The sequence below is a fragment of the Lepus europaeus genome, chromosome 22 (assembly GCF_033115175.1).
Source record: "Lepus europaeus isolate LE1 chromosome 22, mLepTim1.pri, whole genome shotgun sequence".
NCBI classification, from domain to species: Eukaryota; Metazoa; Chordata; class Mammalia; order Lagomorpha; family Leporidae; genus Lepus; species Lepus europaeus.
In genome coordinates, this window is record NC_084848.1 from 38,351,633 (window position 1) to 38,366,348 (window position 14,716).

Consider the following 14,716-nt stretch of genomic DNA (forward strand, 5'->3'; position numbering starts at 1 on the left):
CTCCTACACTCATCTTACGTTGCAAACTCTCTTCTGCTGTAATAGGGGCCTTATGGATGACAGTGTGCTCATCAAACTCAGCAGAGAGGAGCGGAAGATAACAGCTAAATTACATTTCAATAGTTTAACACAACAGGGACATCACAATAGTCAAGAGGTGGAAGTACCCCAAATTTCCATAGTGGATGAATGGATAAACAATGTAGTGTATCTCAACAATGGAATACTATTCAGCCTTCAAAAAGAAGGAACCCTGACACATGCTACGGCACGGATGAACCTTGGAGAAGTTATGTTGCAGGAAATAAGCCAGCCACAGAAGGGCTAAATACTGGAAAATGCCAAAACGCAGTCGCATGAATAGAAACCAAGCTGAACGGTGGTTGTGCAGGATCTCAGAGAAGGAAAAGAAGTTTCGTTTAATGGTGACGGGGTTTCCGTTTGGTAGGATGAACACTCTCTGGAGATTTGTTTCACAGGCAAGTGAATGTACACATCTGAACTGCACACTTAAAATGATTGAGATGATAAATTTTGCATTATATGCTTTTTACTGCAATCAGGTACAAAGAAAAAATAACCGTGTAACATATTAACCAGTGGTATACCAATTGCTTTAAAGATTATTTTATATTCAGTTTTAAAACTTTATTTATTTTCATTTTATTGGAAGATTTATTTATTTGAAAGACAGAGTTACAGAGAGAAAAATAAAATAAAATACCAGTAAGCACTCAGTTCTTCAAAACAGGGACAAATGTCCCACTGAGGGGAGACTAAACCCTGGAAGCAGTGGCACCTCATGGAACCCTGGCGGGTCCTCATTTGAAGAGGATAACAGCCCGGCGTGTATGCATCGAGGAGTGCATAGACCCAGGGCTGGCCAGACTTCAGGGTGATCCAGTCCTACGCTACTGTGTCTCACAGAGTGCACCAGAGAGAGTCCAGGTGCTAGGCCTCAAGACTGATGCGATCTGGCTCCCACCGCTCTCTCTGTCTTCCTGACTTTCCCACCAGCCTTTCCTCTCCTAGGCCACTTCATCTTTGCTGAAGGAATGGGTACTGAGGAAAGGAAAGAGCATCAGAAGAAAGACCCTTGGGAATGTTAAGAGCAAACTTGGAGTGTTGATGCTTCTAGAAGTTTCCCTCAAAGCTATAATCAATTACCTTCTGAAAGCATGATAGAATATTGGATAACTGTGGAATATTTCCACCCAGCTGATATTCTCTTGCACTAAATTATTGTGATCATCGTTTTGTGTTTTTACTTTTGAGGGTATAAAATGGGAGTGATTATGAAAAACCTTCTCAGTTTTTGTATGTGCATTTAGAAAATTTGAGACACTGAGAAGATTCAAGGCACAGGAGTGGGCGTTTAGCGTAGGGTTTAAGATGTCTGTGTCCCACATCAGAGCAGTTGGGTTTGATTCCCAAATCTGGCTCCTGATTGCAGCTTCCAGCCAGTGCAGACCCTGGGAAGCAGCAGTGAAGGCTCAAGTAATTGGGTTCTTGCCATCCATGTTGGAGACTTGGGCTGAGTTCCCAGCTCTTAGCTTTGGCCCTGGTTCTACACCTGGCTGTTTTGAACGCTTGGGACTGAGCCAGGAGATGAGAATATTCTCTCTATAAACATCCTATTCCAAACTGCCATCTCAAATTCATAGATAAAAATTACAGAGGGCTGGTGCTGTGGCGTAGCGGGTAAAGCCGCCTCCTGCAGGGCCATATGGGTATCACTTCGGGTCCTGGCTGCTCCTGTTCTGATCCAGCTCTCTGCCATTGCCTAGGAAAGCAGTGGAATATGGGCCAGGTCTTTGGTCCCCTGCACCTGTGTGGGAGACCCAGAAGAAGCTCCTGGTTCCTGGCTTTGGATGGGCACAGCTGCAGCCATTGCAGCCAATTGGGGAAACAGCAGATGGAAGATTCTCTCTCTCTCTCTCTCTCTCTCTCTCTCTCTCTCTCTCTCTCTCTGTCTCTCCTTCTTTCTGTGTGCAATTTTTTCAAATAAATAAATCTTTAAAAAGATTTACAAAGAAAAACTTCCAGGGTCACTCTCACTAGAAGCTTTTGCTGTTGACATCCTTGGAACTAGGTAATCAACACAACAAAACACACTGCAGTAAGTAAAGAAAGAGTTAAGAGCATTAATTAGCAAAAGAGGAAACACTCACAGAGCACTGTAGGAAGCTATGGCATTTGACCCCAAAAATTTCAAAACTGCTATTTTCAAAACTGCTATTTTGGGATTAAATCCATTTAAAAAAAAAGACTACCCTAGAGTAATGTTCTCAATATGTGAAACTTCCACTACGAAATGAATGTTGCAAATAACTAAACTATATGAGGCAGAGGTCAAGAACATGATCCAGGCGAGCACAAGGTTAGCTCTGGTAACCTCTGTCCAAAAATCCTACAAGATTGAGTGCCAGCATTGTGGCACAGGAGGTTAAGCTGCCTGCCACCTGCAATGCTGACCCAGCACATGAGCACCAGTTCCGGTCTCGACTGCTCTCCTAATCCAGCTGCTCCCTGCTAATGTTCCTGGAAAGACAGCAGAAGATGGCTCAACTGCTTGGGCCCCCTGCACCCATGGGGAGACCGGGATGGAGTTCCAGGCTCCTGGTTTTGGACTGGCCCAGCCCCAGCCATCATGGTGATTTAGAGAGTGAACCAGCAGATGGAAGATTTTTTTCTCTTTCCCTCTCTCTCTTTCTGTCTTCCTCCTCCTCCCGCCCCCCCCCCCCCCGTCACTTTGCCTTTCAAATAAATAAATCTTTTAAAAAAGAAGCTGCACGATTCATCTCCCTGCCCCTTTTTTGTGTTAAGCCCAAGTTTAAACATCCATTTTCTCCAGTTTGCAAACAAGCAGGAAATGAGATATACATAACACACCACAGTTTTGATTGCTGAAAGGTGAGACAGTATGTGTAGACTTTACCTGCCAACACACTTCCTTCTCATTTTCTTGTTAAGGTCTTTAAGGATGAGTCTTGTTTGCTAATTAGGGATGAGTCACTTGCACTTTGTTGAAGGAGAGATGGGTTCCTTGCCAACACATTCCTGCAGCTATGCTGAATCTGAGACTGTTTCCAGGCTTAAGACTTGTGGATCTGACCCCACCTGACTTCCAGAACCCTCTCCTGGTGCACACGTATCAGAGGTGAGCTGCACTGCCATCTTTTCTCGATAGATAGATAGATAGATAGCCCCCAATTTACAATGATTCAGCTTATGGTTTTTGGACTTTGCAATGGTATGAAAGTGATATATATTCAGTCTAACATAGACATTGAATTTTGAATTGTGATCTTTCCCTGAGCTAGTGATCCTCAAAAAGTGGTGCTGGGCCATGGTAATGAGCGCAGCTTCCAGTCACTCCCACAATAACCAACCCTCTACAGTGTGCTGTGTGGCTAAGCTACGATGCTTGGTAGGTAGGTACGTTAAAGAAATTTTCAGGGATTGGCGCTGTGGCGTAGTGGGTAAAGTTGCCATCTGCAGTGCTGGCATTCTATATGGGCGCCGGTCTGAGTCCCAGCTGCTCTACTTCCGATCCAGCTCTCTGCTATGGCCTGGGAAAGCAGTGGAAGATGGTCCAAGTCCTTGGGCCCCTGCACCCACGTGGGAGACCTAGAAGAAGCTCCTGGCTCCTGGCTTCAGATTGGACCAGCTCCTGCCATTGTGGCCAAATAGGGAGGGAACCAGCAGATGGAAGACCTGTCTCTGCCTCTCTGCCTCTCCTTCTCTCTGTGTAACTCTTTCAAATAAATAAAATAAATCTTTAAAAAAAATTTCAGCTTAGGATATTTGCAACTTACTAAGGGTACATAGGACGTAAGTCTACTGTAAATGGAGAAGGATCTGAATATGCATCCTGTTCCTTCTGTTTCTTGGGACAACCCTGACTCACCCCCAAATTCTACAAGTCATGGAACATCTGCAAACACACAACCGACATGAGAAACACCCTTAATCCCGAGCATCCTCAGAAGCAATGATTTGGAGCTGTGTGAAAATCCAAAGCCTGGTCTCCACCCGAGACTTGCTACATTAGATTCTCCAGGAGTAAATACTGAGCTTGGGTATTTTTATTAAGCCCCATTCTGATGGAGACATCAATTCCTGGTTAAAAGATAACTGCATTATAAGAAACTGGAAATATTGCACATTAGAATGGTCAAAGTTGTACTGTGCCAGCAAACAAACGGCTTGGAAATCTCAGTGTCCACGCTCTGCCACTGGTGCTGGTTGGAGGAAGGGTCTTTGGTACGTGATCATTGATTGTCCTTGGCTCTGTGTATTAGAGTCTTGGTATGAAACATGACATGCACAAATAAGGCGTTAAGGAGAGCTTAATAAAGGGACTATCTGCAAAGGCAATGGTGGGTATGTGAGAACTCAACAAAGATGGCACAGTACCCCGGGTGAATATATCTATACCTATATATTTTTTTTAAAAAAAGATTGTATTTATTTACTCGAGAGATGGAGTTACAGACAGAAAGAGGGAGGGACAGAGAAAGAGGTCTTACATCCACTGGTTCATTCCCCCAATGGCCGCAATGGCCAAAGCTGAGCCAATCCGAAGTCAGGAGCCTGGAGCTTTTCCCAGGTCTCCCATGCTGGTAGAGGGGGCCCAAGCACTCAGGCCATCTTCTACAACTTTCCCAGGCAATGACAGAGAGCTGGATCAGAAGTGGAGCAGCCGGGACTCAAACTGGTGCCCATATGTGATGCCGGCATTGCAAGCCAAAGCTTAGCCCACTACGCCATAGCACTGGCTCCTGTATCTATATCTTTTAATTCCATTGTCTATAAACTTTCTGACATACCCTTGTGTAGTCCATAAAACACAGCTTCCCAGGGCACAAGGCACTGTGAAAAGGGTGGACTCTGAAGGGACAAATATAGAATGTCTAGAATACGCTGGAACCCAGGGTAGCACTATTTAAAACATTGCCACTCAACGTGGTAGAAGGAAAGAAAATGCGGTAAAACACAAACTGACTTTCAAATCTGCCCAGAAATAATGCGGCCACTCAGTCTTTCTTTCTTTCTTTATAAGATTTATCTATTTATTTGAAAGTCAGAGTTACAGAGAGAGAGATGGAGGGACAGTGAGAGATCTTTCTTCCTCTGGTTCACCCCCAAATGGCTTCAATGGCCCGGGCTGGGTCAGGTGGAAGCCAGGAACCAGGAGCTTCTTCCAGGTCTCCCACGTGAGTGCAGGGGTCCAGGAACTTGGGCCATCTTCTGTTTTCCCAGGCCATTTGCAGGGAACTGGATTGGAAGTGGAGCAGCCGAGACTCAAACCAGTGCCCACACAGGATGCTGGCAGCTATGTCACAACTCCATGGCTGCTCAGTCTTACATTTCATTGACCAACACCCACCCCATGGCCCAACCTGACTACAAAGCAGGGTGGGGGGGAGAGGGAATATTGGTGACAGCAAACAATCTATCACTCAAGGGAGGTTAGTGGGTGGGTGGGAGCCAGGAGAGAGGAAGATTAATTTCTTACTGTAGATCTTTTTTTTCCCTTTTGACTTCTGTATCTCACCTACTTAAAACAACGAATAATAGCAAAACAATAATGGAATGAAATCTCTGTGAAAGACAGTTGTCCATAGTGAGCAGTGTCCTCCTTTTTCACTGCTCAGCATCTGAAACTGTCATCTTGTGAGGGGGAATTCAGCCTTGCACTGTAGAAGCTGACAAACTTGCTTTTCCTGCCTCCTTTGCTGCTGTAACATTGGCCCGTGACCAAGATCCTGCCAAATGGATGCCCTTGCTCCGGACTTCAGAATGGAAACTAGATACTCAAAGAGGGGACTGAACTGAATCCTTTCTAGCAGTGGATTGGGGCGGGAATGGCAGCTACAGTCAATTTCCAGTATCAGCAGAGAGAGCAGCGACGCCCACATCCAATAGCAGCAGTGCTGGGAATGCTGTCTGCAATGTCTATCATCCAGCAGCAACAGTGTGGGCTCGTAGTCCCACTATTTCACTGTGGATCTCAACCTGATTTCTACCCCTTCCTGGGAGTGTAGGAACGAACTATCCCATAGTCTTATATTACATCCCGTATTCTTCTTAAATTAGCCAATTTCATATCTGTTCCTTGCGGCCAGAAACCCTGACTGGTACAATGTCTAGAGTTTGGCCTGTTATTGCAAAATAGTCTGAGAACTAGACAAAATATTCTGTAACTCCAATGAAAAGAAAAATTCAGGAGCCAGTGTTGTGGCGCAGCTGGTTAAGCTGCTGCTTGTGATGTGGGAGTCCCATATAAGAGCGCTGGTACAAGTCTCAGCTGTTCTGATCCAGCTTCCTGTTAACGCACCCGGGAAGGCAACAGAAAATGGCCCAGTTCCTTTGGCCCCTGCCACCCAAGTGGGAGACCCAGCAGATGGAAGACCTCTCTCTCTCTCTCTCTCTCTCTCTCTGTCACTCTGCCTTCCAAATAAACAAATACATAAAATCCTACAAAACAAGAAATCCAAGGGGCTGGATAAATAAAGCAAATCACAGTTGAACCTTCCTTCAGCAGTTCCACTCAAATGAGGGCATTTCCAAAAGTTTTCGACAAGACGGAATTAAAAGACAAGTTTATCTGGAGGCAAGTGCTCGGCACAGCAGCTGAGGTGCTCCTTGGGACGTTCTCACTCCATGTCATAGTGCTTGCCTGTGTTAGAGTCTCGGTACCACTTCCAATTCCAGCTTCCTGATCGTGCTTGCCCTGGGAGGCAGTATGATGGCTCAACTAGTTGGGTCCTACCACCCACATGGGGATCCAAATTGGGTTCTGGGGGTTCTGGCTTTGGCCTGGCATAGCTCCAGCTATTGTAGGCATTTGGGAGTGAACAGTAGATGGAAGATCTCTGTCTCTGTCTCTGCCTTTCAAATGAAATGAAAATAAATAATAAATTGCCATTTTTTAAAAAGATGCTTATTTTGGTGTGAAAAATGAAACTTGTGCACAATTTTTTCATAATAGGCATTTTCATGAGCTTAAAAAAATGTTTAATTAATTTTTACTTATTTGAGAGGCACCGAGATACAGAAAGAGATAAATAGGGAGCTCCTATTTGCTGGTTCACTCCCCAAGTACCTGCAATGGCCAAGACAAGGCAGGGCCAAAGCCAGGAGCCGGGAACTCAATCCAGGTCTCCCATGTGGGTGGCAGGCACCTTATCATCAGAGCCACCATCACTGTCTCCCAGGTCTGCATTAGCAGGAAACTGGAGTCAGGAGCAGGAGCCAGGAATTGAACCCAGGTATCCATTGCTAGGCTAAGTGCCTGCTCCCGTTCACAAACTTTTTAATGACTCCTCCTATGTATGAAAGGTGTTTTTTTCACCAAAAATAAGTTTACCTTTTAAGTCTATTGTCCATGAACTTTTTGAAGTCCATTGCTCTAAAGCATTTCTGGGCTGGCTGCTTGTCACAGCCTCAAATGAGAGCTGCAGGGTTAACATATGGGCTTTAAGCTATTTTAAGTGCCTGAAAATGAAAAGGAGCATGAGATCAATCTAAATTCTAAGATTGTCTCAAGTTTTCACTTAATATAATGAGATGGTGAGAGTGAGACCCCCAGGTCTAGTGGAGCAAAGGCTGCAGCTTCTGATCTGATTCTGAATACAACAGTGATTACTAGATCTTTACTTTCCCATCTTAATCAAAGCATTGCTTAAGTCCTTCATCTCTGATTCCCTATGCTTCTAAATTGGAAAAGCCCAAAGCAAAGTCTGTTCCAAATTGGGTAAAAGCAGCTCAAAAAATAGGCGCCAGCCAGATAGAGTCAGACTGAATCACCCTGTATTTAACTTCTCTGGGTCACGACTCTCCCTAAAATGCATTCTTGGAGACGGTACAAGTGCAACCAGGAAAAGAAGCCATCCATTGTTTTCTGTTTATGCTGCTCATTAAACTTATGTATGAGCCACAACCTTTCTCCTACCACTTTGTATTTTCTTAAGTTCAAAAGCTAAGTTTCTGCTGACCAGAGCTACCTGGGAGACAACTCATCGTGGCCAGTGATTAGCTGATTATGTCCATCGGGAGCACACTGATGTGGAAAGGCCACTGTCTCCATTCAACTCGGCGCCCACCGGCAGGGGCACGGTGCACTCTGAGGCTGACAGAGGCCCACACGGAAGCACCAGAGGCGAAGCTGCAGAGCATGGCTTTGATAGAAAAGTCCATGCTCTTACTCAGTGATGTGTATCACACACCTTCTGCCTTATCCTTATTTTTTTAAACGAAATATACAATCTCTCTGGCACACTGGAAAGAGTTCAGAATTGAATCTCTCCTGAGCTAATTTCACGTAAATGCTTTGTAGACATCTTTCCAACCCATCCCCTGCCCGATTGTACACAAGGAGGAATAGTAAGGCTCTGTTTGGAGTCTAAAGCAACCTCTGCTTCTTGTTGCTGACTCAGATTTCTAAAAATTGCAGCCTGTGGCTAAGCCTAGCAAGGAGGAGAAATTCAAATGTAGAGGAATGTCGAGGCAGTCATCCTTGCAATGAGAGAGTGTCTTTCAGCTGATGGATTGGGCAGTTGTCTTCCTTGTCTTGACTTCTTGCTTGATTTCTCTCTCCTTGAGCCCTGAGATTTTCGGTGCCATCTCTCCACTCAGCAAAGTCTGCTTTCGGAGAAGCATTGAGAAACACGTTCACGTTCAGCCGAAGAGGCAGCTACCCCCTGCTTCCATGAAGCCATTGACGTTGGTTTCAGGGCCACTTCAGACCTCAGCCCCTACTGAGAAAAAGCTCTCTGCTGGAGGCCACCAATACACCCCCAATGGCCAAATCAAATGGACGTGCCTCTGTCCTGCACTTCCCAGACTCCTCCAGGAGAGAGACCCAGAAGATGGCTGTTGTCATGTTCTTGCTAACTGGATGCCCATTTGGTTTGGCCAGCTCTTGGGGATGACTCAGGCTTGATCTAAGCCAGTCTTAGCCACCACTTTCATCTCCAGCCATGGATCTAGAAGTGGTCAAGACCACATAAGGAAGGGGGAGTCTGAAGGAGGGCCCTGGGCAAGGTCTGTCTCCTTGAGAAAGAGTGAAGTGCACAAGGAGCACGGCATTTTGTTTCAAGTCCCCTGGGTTTCTGCATGGAGTGCTCTCAGATGCAAACCCTTTGCCTGCAGTGTCCAGTCTGTGACCTGAAGGAGGAATTTTTGACACGTTGAAGGCGGCAGAGCCCAGGGATGGAAAGCCATCCAGACATTTCTGGGTCATGGAACTCACCAAGAGACCACTTACCTCAGACTTCTTATTAACTCATTTATAATGCCTAAGACTTTTATTCTGCTACTCGCAGCCAACTGTACCCCCAATCAACACCACCTTTCTCTGCAGTGTTTTAAAATTGCAGACCACTGTTTCCTTAAATTTCTAGCTCCCATCTATGAACTCTGAGTTACAGAGTAGCACTGATTGCAATGGGCTGAGGAGTACAGAGAACAAGGCTATAAACTACACTTCAATCTTTTTCAGAAAACAGACTTTGATAAGGGCTCTCAAATGTAGGTACTTTCCGAAGGATTAGCCAACAACAAATCTCTTCTTTGCTTGTGCCCAAAAGGTGGTACTCAGAAAGTCTGCAGAAAACATGGGTGGGATCTTGACACAGCAGATTAAGCCACTGCTGAGCTGCTGCATCCCACATCGGAGTTCTTGGCATCAGGTCTAGTTGACTGGGCTCCAGCTTCCCACTAATGAACACTCTGGGACTCAGCAGGTGAGGGTTTAATACTTGATCCCTGGACAGTCACATGGGAGACCCAAATGGACTTCCTGGCTGCTGGCTTCAGCCTGGCCTAGCCCTGGATGTTATGGTCATTTGGGGATTGAACCAGTAGACAGAAAAATCAATCTCTCTCTCTCTCTCTCTCTCTCTCTCTCTTTCTTCTTCCTCCCTCTTTCTCTCTCTCATTTGCTTTGTCTTTCAAATAAATTAAAAGTTTGTGGGAGCCGGCGCCGCGGCTCACTAGGCTAATCCTCCGCCTTGCGGCGCCGGCACACCAGGTTCTAGTCCCGGTCGGGGCACCGATCCTGTCCCTGTTGCCCCTCTTCCAGGCCAGCTCTCTGCTGTGGCCAGGGAGTGCAGTGGAGGATGGCTCAAGTGCTTGGGCCCTGCACCCCACGGGAGACCAGGAGAAGCACCTGGCTCCCGCCATCGGATCAGCGCAGTACGCCGGCCGCAGCGCGCCTACCGCGGTGGCCATTGGAGGGTGAACCAACAGCAAAAAAAGGAAGACCTTTCTCTCTGTCTCTCTCTCTCTCACTGTCCACTCTGCCTGTCAAAAAATTTTTAAAAAATTTTAAAAAAAAAGTTTGTGGGAAATGGAATAAAATGATAAGATTATTTTGGTGCAAAATAATTTTAAATTCAATGCTTATGAGGGGTCTTCAAAAAATTCATGGAAAATGCATATTGTGGAATAATTTTGCATGGATTTCGAAATTTTGCAGCAAAAGGGGTCCATGAAGGCTTAAATGAGGAAAGGTTCCACAAGATTTGACTTACAGAAGAATTAGGAAAACCGTCTTTCAAGTAATGCACAGGACTGGAAAAAGGAAGCAAGACTAGAAAATAAACCAGTTAGGAGGAATCTGCAATGGTTTTAGCAAAAGACGAGAAGGTGTGAGCTGATGAAGTGGCAGTGAGAGGAGACAGGATGGAGGCATTCTGAAAAATATTTCAGAGGTTGCTGAACATGGCTTTGCAATTGATTCACTTTCACATTCAAGCCTCTTTGTCATTTGACTTCAGAATACTCGTCTAGCTTCCAATTGTCTTGGGTCAGATGATGAAGAGCCCAATTTTCCTGCCAAGTGTAATTTCTATACTTGCTCTATTTTATTCACCTAGTGCACTGCAATTATCTTAAATTCAGATATTATTTCAGCTGTGAATAGCCTTTGTGTTTTTAAATTTTATTTATTTATTTATTTTGAGAGAGAAAGAGGGAGGGAGGGAGACAGAGAGTGTCCATCTGCTACTTCACTCTTCAAATGCCTGCAATGGCTGGGGCTGAACCAGGCCAAAGCCAGGAGCCAGGAGCCCAATCCTGGGCTCCCACATGGGTGGCAGGAATCCAACTCCTTGAACAATTGCTGCTGCTTCCTATGGTCTCATTAGCAGGAGGTTCAAGTCAGGAGCCAGGGGCAGGGATTCCAGTTGGGCACTGGCACTTTAATCAAGGAGTTAATCACCATGCAAAATGCCCACTTCACAAATATTCTTTATTTATTGTCACCTTCTTCCTCCCATTCCCCTATCCTCTAAGAAAATATTAGATATACTGCACAGTATCTTGAACATACCCTACCATTGCATATGCCAACCAGCTCTGGAGCCCTTGATGGGTTTGCCTGATCTCCATCAGACTGTGAGCACTGCGGGGACAAGGACTGACTTCTTCATGTTTCACTCCAATAAACTCCTAATAGTAACAGCAATGTTGGTGGAAGAAGAATTGAATGAATGATGTTCTAATTCTTAGAGTATTTGCATTTTAGCCAAATAAAACAAACCCATTAAGCCACAGAAGGGACTTTCTAATTATCTGTTGTACCATCTCGGACTCCAGTGGGCAGGCACTTCCCAGAAGTTGCTGAGTCATGCTGTGTGGACAACTATTAATCCACAACACCATTCCCTTCTTGCCTCTTTGGCAAATTTCCGTCAAGAAAATGGCAGAAACTTTGGCCTTTCAACAAGGCCTTTCAAAGTCTATAAATTGCCCCAAATTAATGATAGCCTTTGGTAAACTGTAGTATTTTCATGTGGCAATTATTCCTCTCAGGAATTTGTGAACAAAGTATAGTTCTTCTGAAAAGATGAATTCATAAATTTTATAGAATGTGTCTGCCATGTGTATGGACAAGAGGATGACTTTGATCATGTCATCCACCTCAGATCCAGCTGTAATTGCTAAGCTCAGCGTACACACCGTGTTTAACCTAATGAGAGCAGAGTCAGCCATTTCTGGAACGTGGTAATCAGTGGTGGCAGCCCGTGCCATGCTGGGGCGTCTTCATTTGTGCGAATCATACCTATTCTCTACTCTCCAGGACTTTGCTCTGTGTCCCCAGAGACTGACCTCAGGGGGCACATCGACTGACTTTTGGGTTTCTGGTTGGGTTTGTGCATGTCACCAGCAAGAAGGTCGGGAGGGAAGGTATAGAGGTGGCTTCTCCCTGCCAGGCTGTGGTTTGACAGTGTCTGCCTTCCTCAACCAAATGCCACAATTCCTGTCCAGCGAATTTTTTCCAAGTTCCTATAATCTCTCCCTCCTCTTGCCTCTTAAGCCTAGAGGTTACGGTGGGTGTGCTACACTCACTGTTGTTGCTGGCATATGGGGGTTTCATGATCCCCTCTTAGCTTCCTTCAACCTTACCCTCCGCCCTGTATGTATGTATTCCCTTGACTAAACTCTCCCAATCATCCAATTTGAGTGCCACTGTTTCCTGCGGGGACCCTAGCAAATACATCTGCTTGGACTGTTTAGAGAGATGGCAAAAAGCATTAATCTAAGGCCAGCGCCGCGGCTCAATAGGCTAATCCTCCGCCTAGTGGCGCCGGCACACCAGGTTCTAGTCCCTGTCGGGGCACTGGATTCTGTCCCGGTTGCCCCTCTTCCAGGCCAGCTCTCTGCTGTGGCCAGGGAGTGCAGTGGAGGATAGCCCAAGTACTTGGGCTCTGCACCCCATGGGAGACCAGGAGAAGCGCCTGGCTCCTGGCTTCGGATCAGCGCGGTGCGCCGGCCGCAGCGCGGCGGCCATTGGAGGGTGAACCAACGGCAAAAGGAAGACCTTTCTCTCTGTCTCTCTCTCTCTCACTGTCCACTCTGCCTGTCAAAAATAAAAAAATAAAAATAAAAAAATTTAAAAAAAGCATTAATCTATTTATACCATCACCCACAACTCTCGCTTTTCATCCCACTTGCAGGAATCAAAAGGTCTCAATTACAGTGACAGGAAAGTATTTTGGAGTGCTCATCGGCAGAGAGAAGTCTGCTCTCTCTCTCTCTCTCCCCTCTCCTCCACCTTATCTCCCTATCTCATTCCAAAATATGTTCTCAATCATTCAGGAGGAACTGAGACCTCCCTGGTTAAAGCTGCCGTTCCCTAAGGCGTATCAAACCACCACTAGAGGCTTTCTGGCTGTGACGACTTCCCGGGGAGAACAATCCCCTGGCAAAGGATTCCCTCTCCCCATCTCCAGAAGAGGAAAGAGATGGAGAAGCACCTGTGCAGAGCCCCAGTCCCTGCTTCATGGATGTGAAATTCCCAGGAGGCTATACGATCACCATGGTCTTTAGCCAGCCACAAACAGTAGTTCTGTGTGTTGGTTGCTCCACTGTCCTGGGCCAGCCTACGGGAGGAAAAGAAAGGCTTCTAGAAAGATCTTCCTTCAGGAGGAAGCAGCACTAAAAGCTCCCCGAATCAACATGAGGGGGAAGCCATCTCCATACACATATTTTGGATTTTTAAAACTCACCAAGCTAATAACACATGGCAGAAAATGCAGCAAGACAGGGAAAGCAACGTGACCGAGAAATCATCACGGGGAACGCCAGGCGCTTGGCAGAAATATTGCTGTGTGTTTTTCATTTTAATTTTTAAAATTTATTTATTTATTTTTATTTTATTTGCAAGACAGAGTTACAGAGAGAGGTAGAGACAGAGAGAGAGGTCTTCCATCCGCTGGTTCACTCCCCAGAGGGCCGCAACTGCCAGAGCTGCGCCGATCCAAAGCCAGGAGCCAGGAGCTTTTTCCGGGTCTCCCATGCGGGTGCAGGGCCCAAGGACTTGGGCCATCTTCTACTGCTTTCCCAGGCCATAGCAGAGAACTGGATTGGAAGAGGAGCAGCCGGGACTAGAACTGGCGCCCTTATGGGATGTCGGCGCTTCAGACCAGGGTTTAACTTTCTGCACCACAGCGCTGGCCCCACTGTGTGTTATTTGATGTGGGATGGAAGGTGGGTAAGAGAGAGAGAGAGAGTCCCTTCTTCTTCAAGAGCCATGCATGATAACAATATGGTCAGCACACCAGCTTCTGGGGCAGTGAGTAGGGTGAACAGCTTGGCTGAATGTGTTTTGCCAAGTTAGAGCTGCAGTTTGGTTTTTCTTCGAAGGGAAAAGTAGAAAGTCTGTAATTTCCCTGCGGACTCACTTGTGAAGGCCTTTCCCCATACCACTCGACTTTCCCTCCTCTGGAACTGCTACCCATGCGATAGCAATCTGAAGAGCCACCAAGTTATCAACCTGTTTGTGGTTCCCACGTAGGCGCCCGCCCATCCTGATAGTGACAGCTGAATGGTAGGAAACTTCTTCCTCCCTCCAGCATTCACAGCATTCACTTGAGCTCCCTGACCCTGGTATGTCGGTGTGATGTCTTCTCTTGGCCAGGATGTCTTGGTCTCTACTTCTAAATGCACCATGTGAAGTTGGGGAAGATGCCCTCTTAACCCTACTTGTGATAACGGGTTCACAAAACAGGCTGCCTTGGACTCCTGGTTTTTCTTAAAAGGTTCTTGTGATATAACTCAACATCTTTGTGTTATTCTTAACCTGAAAGTTTATTACCACATTCTCTCCCTAGGATTCAACCAAGCACCAAGAGATTTCATCACGTTGACATCTTGTCCTTGGATCACAACTCACTGTCCTTTGGCCATGACACATTGTCCTTGG

At 46.0% G+C, this 14,716-nt stretch overlaps 1 protein-coding gene across 1 annotated transcript; it reads left to right on the plus strand.

The window, feature by feature from the left end:
- Positions 1-338: 338 nt before the first annotated feature.
- Positions 339-13,453, plus strand: LOC133751451 (small ribosomal subunit protein eS27-like). Its single transcript, XM_062181493.1, has 2 exons — positions 339-479; positions 13,205-13,453. Exons 1-2 carry the CDS (start codon positions 339-341, stop codon positions 13,451-13,453), a joined length of 390 nt encoding a protein of 129 aa, XP_062037477.1.
- The last annotated feature ends 1,263 nt before the right edge of the window (positions 13,454-14,716 follow it).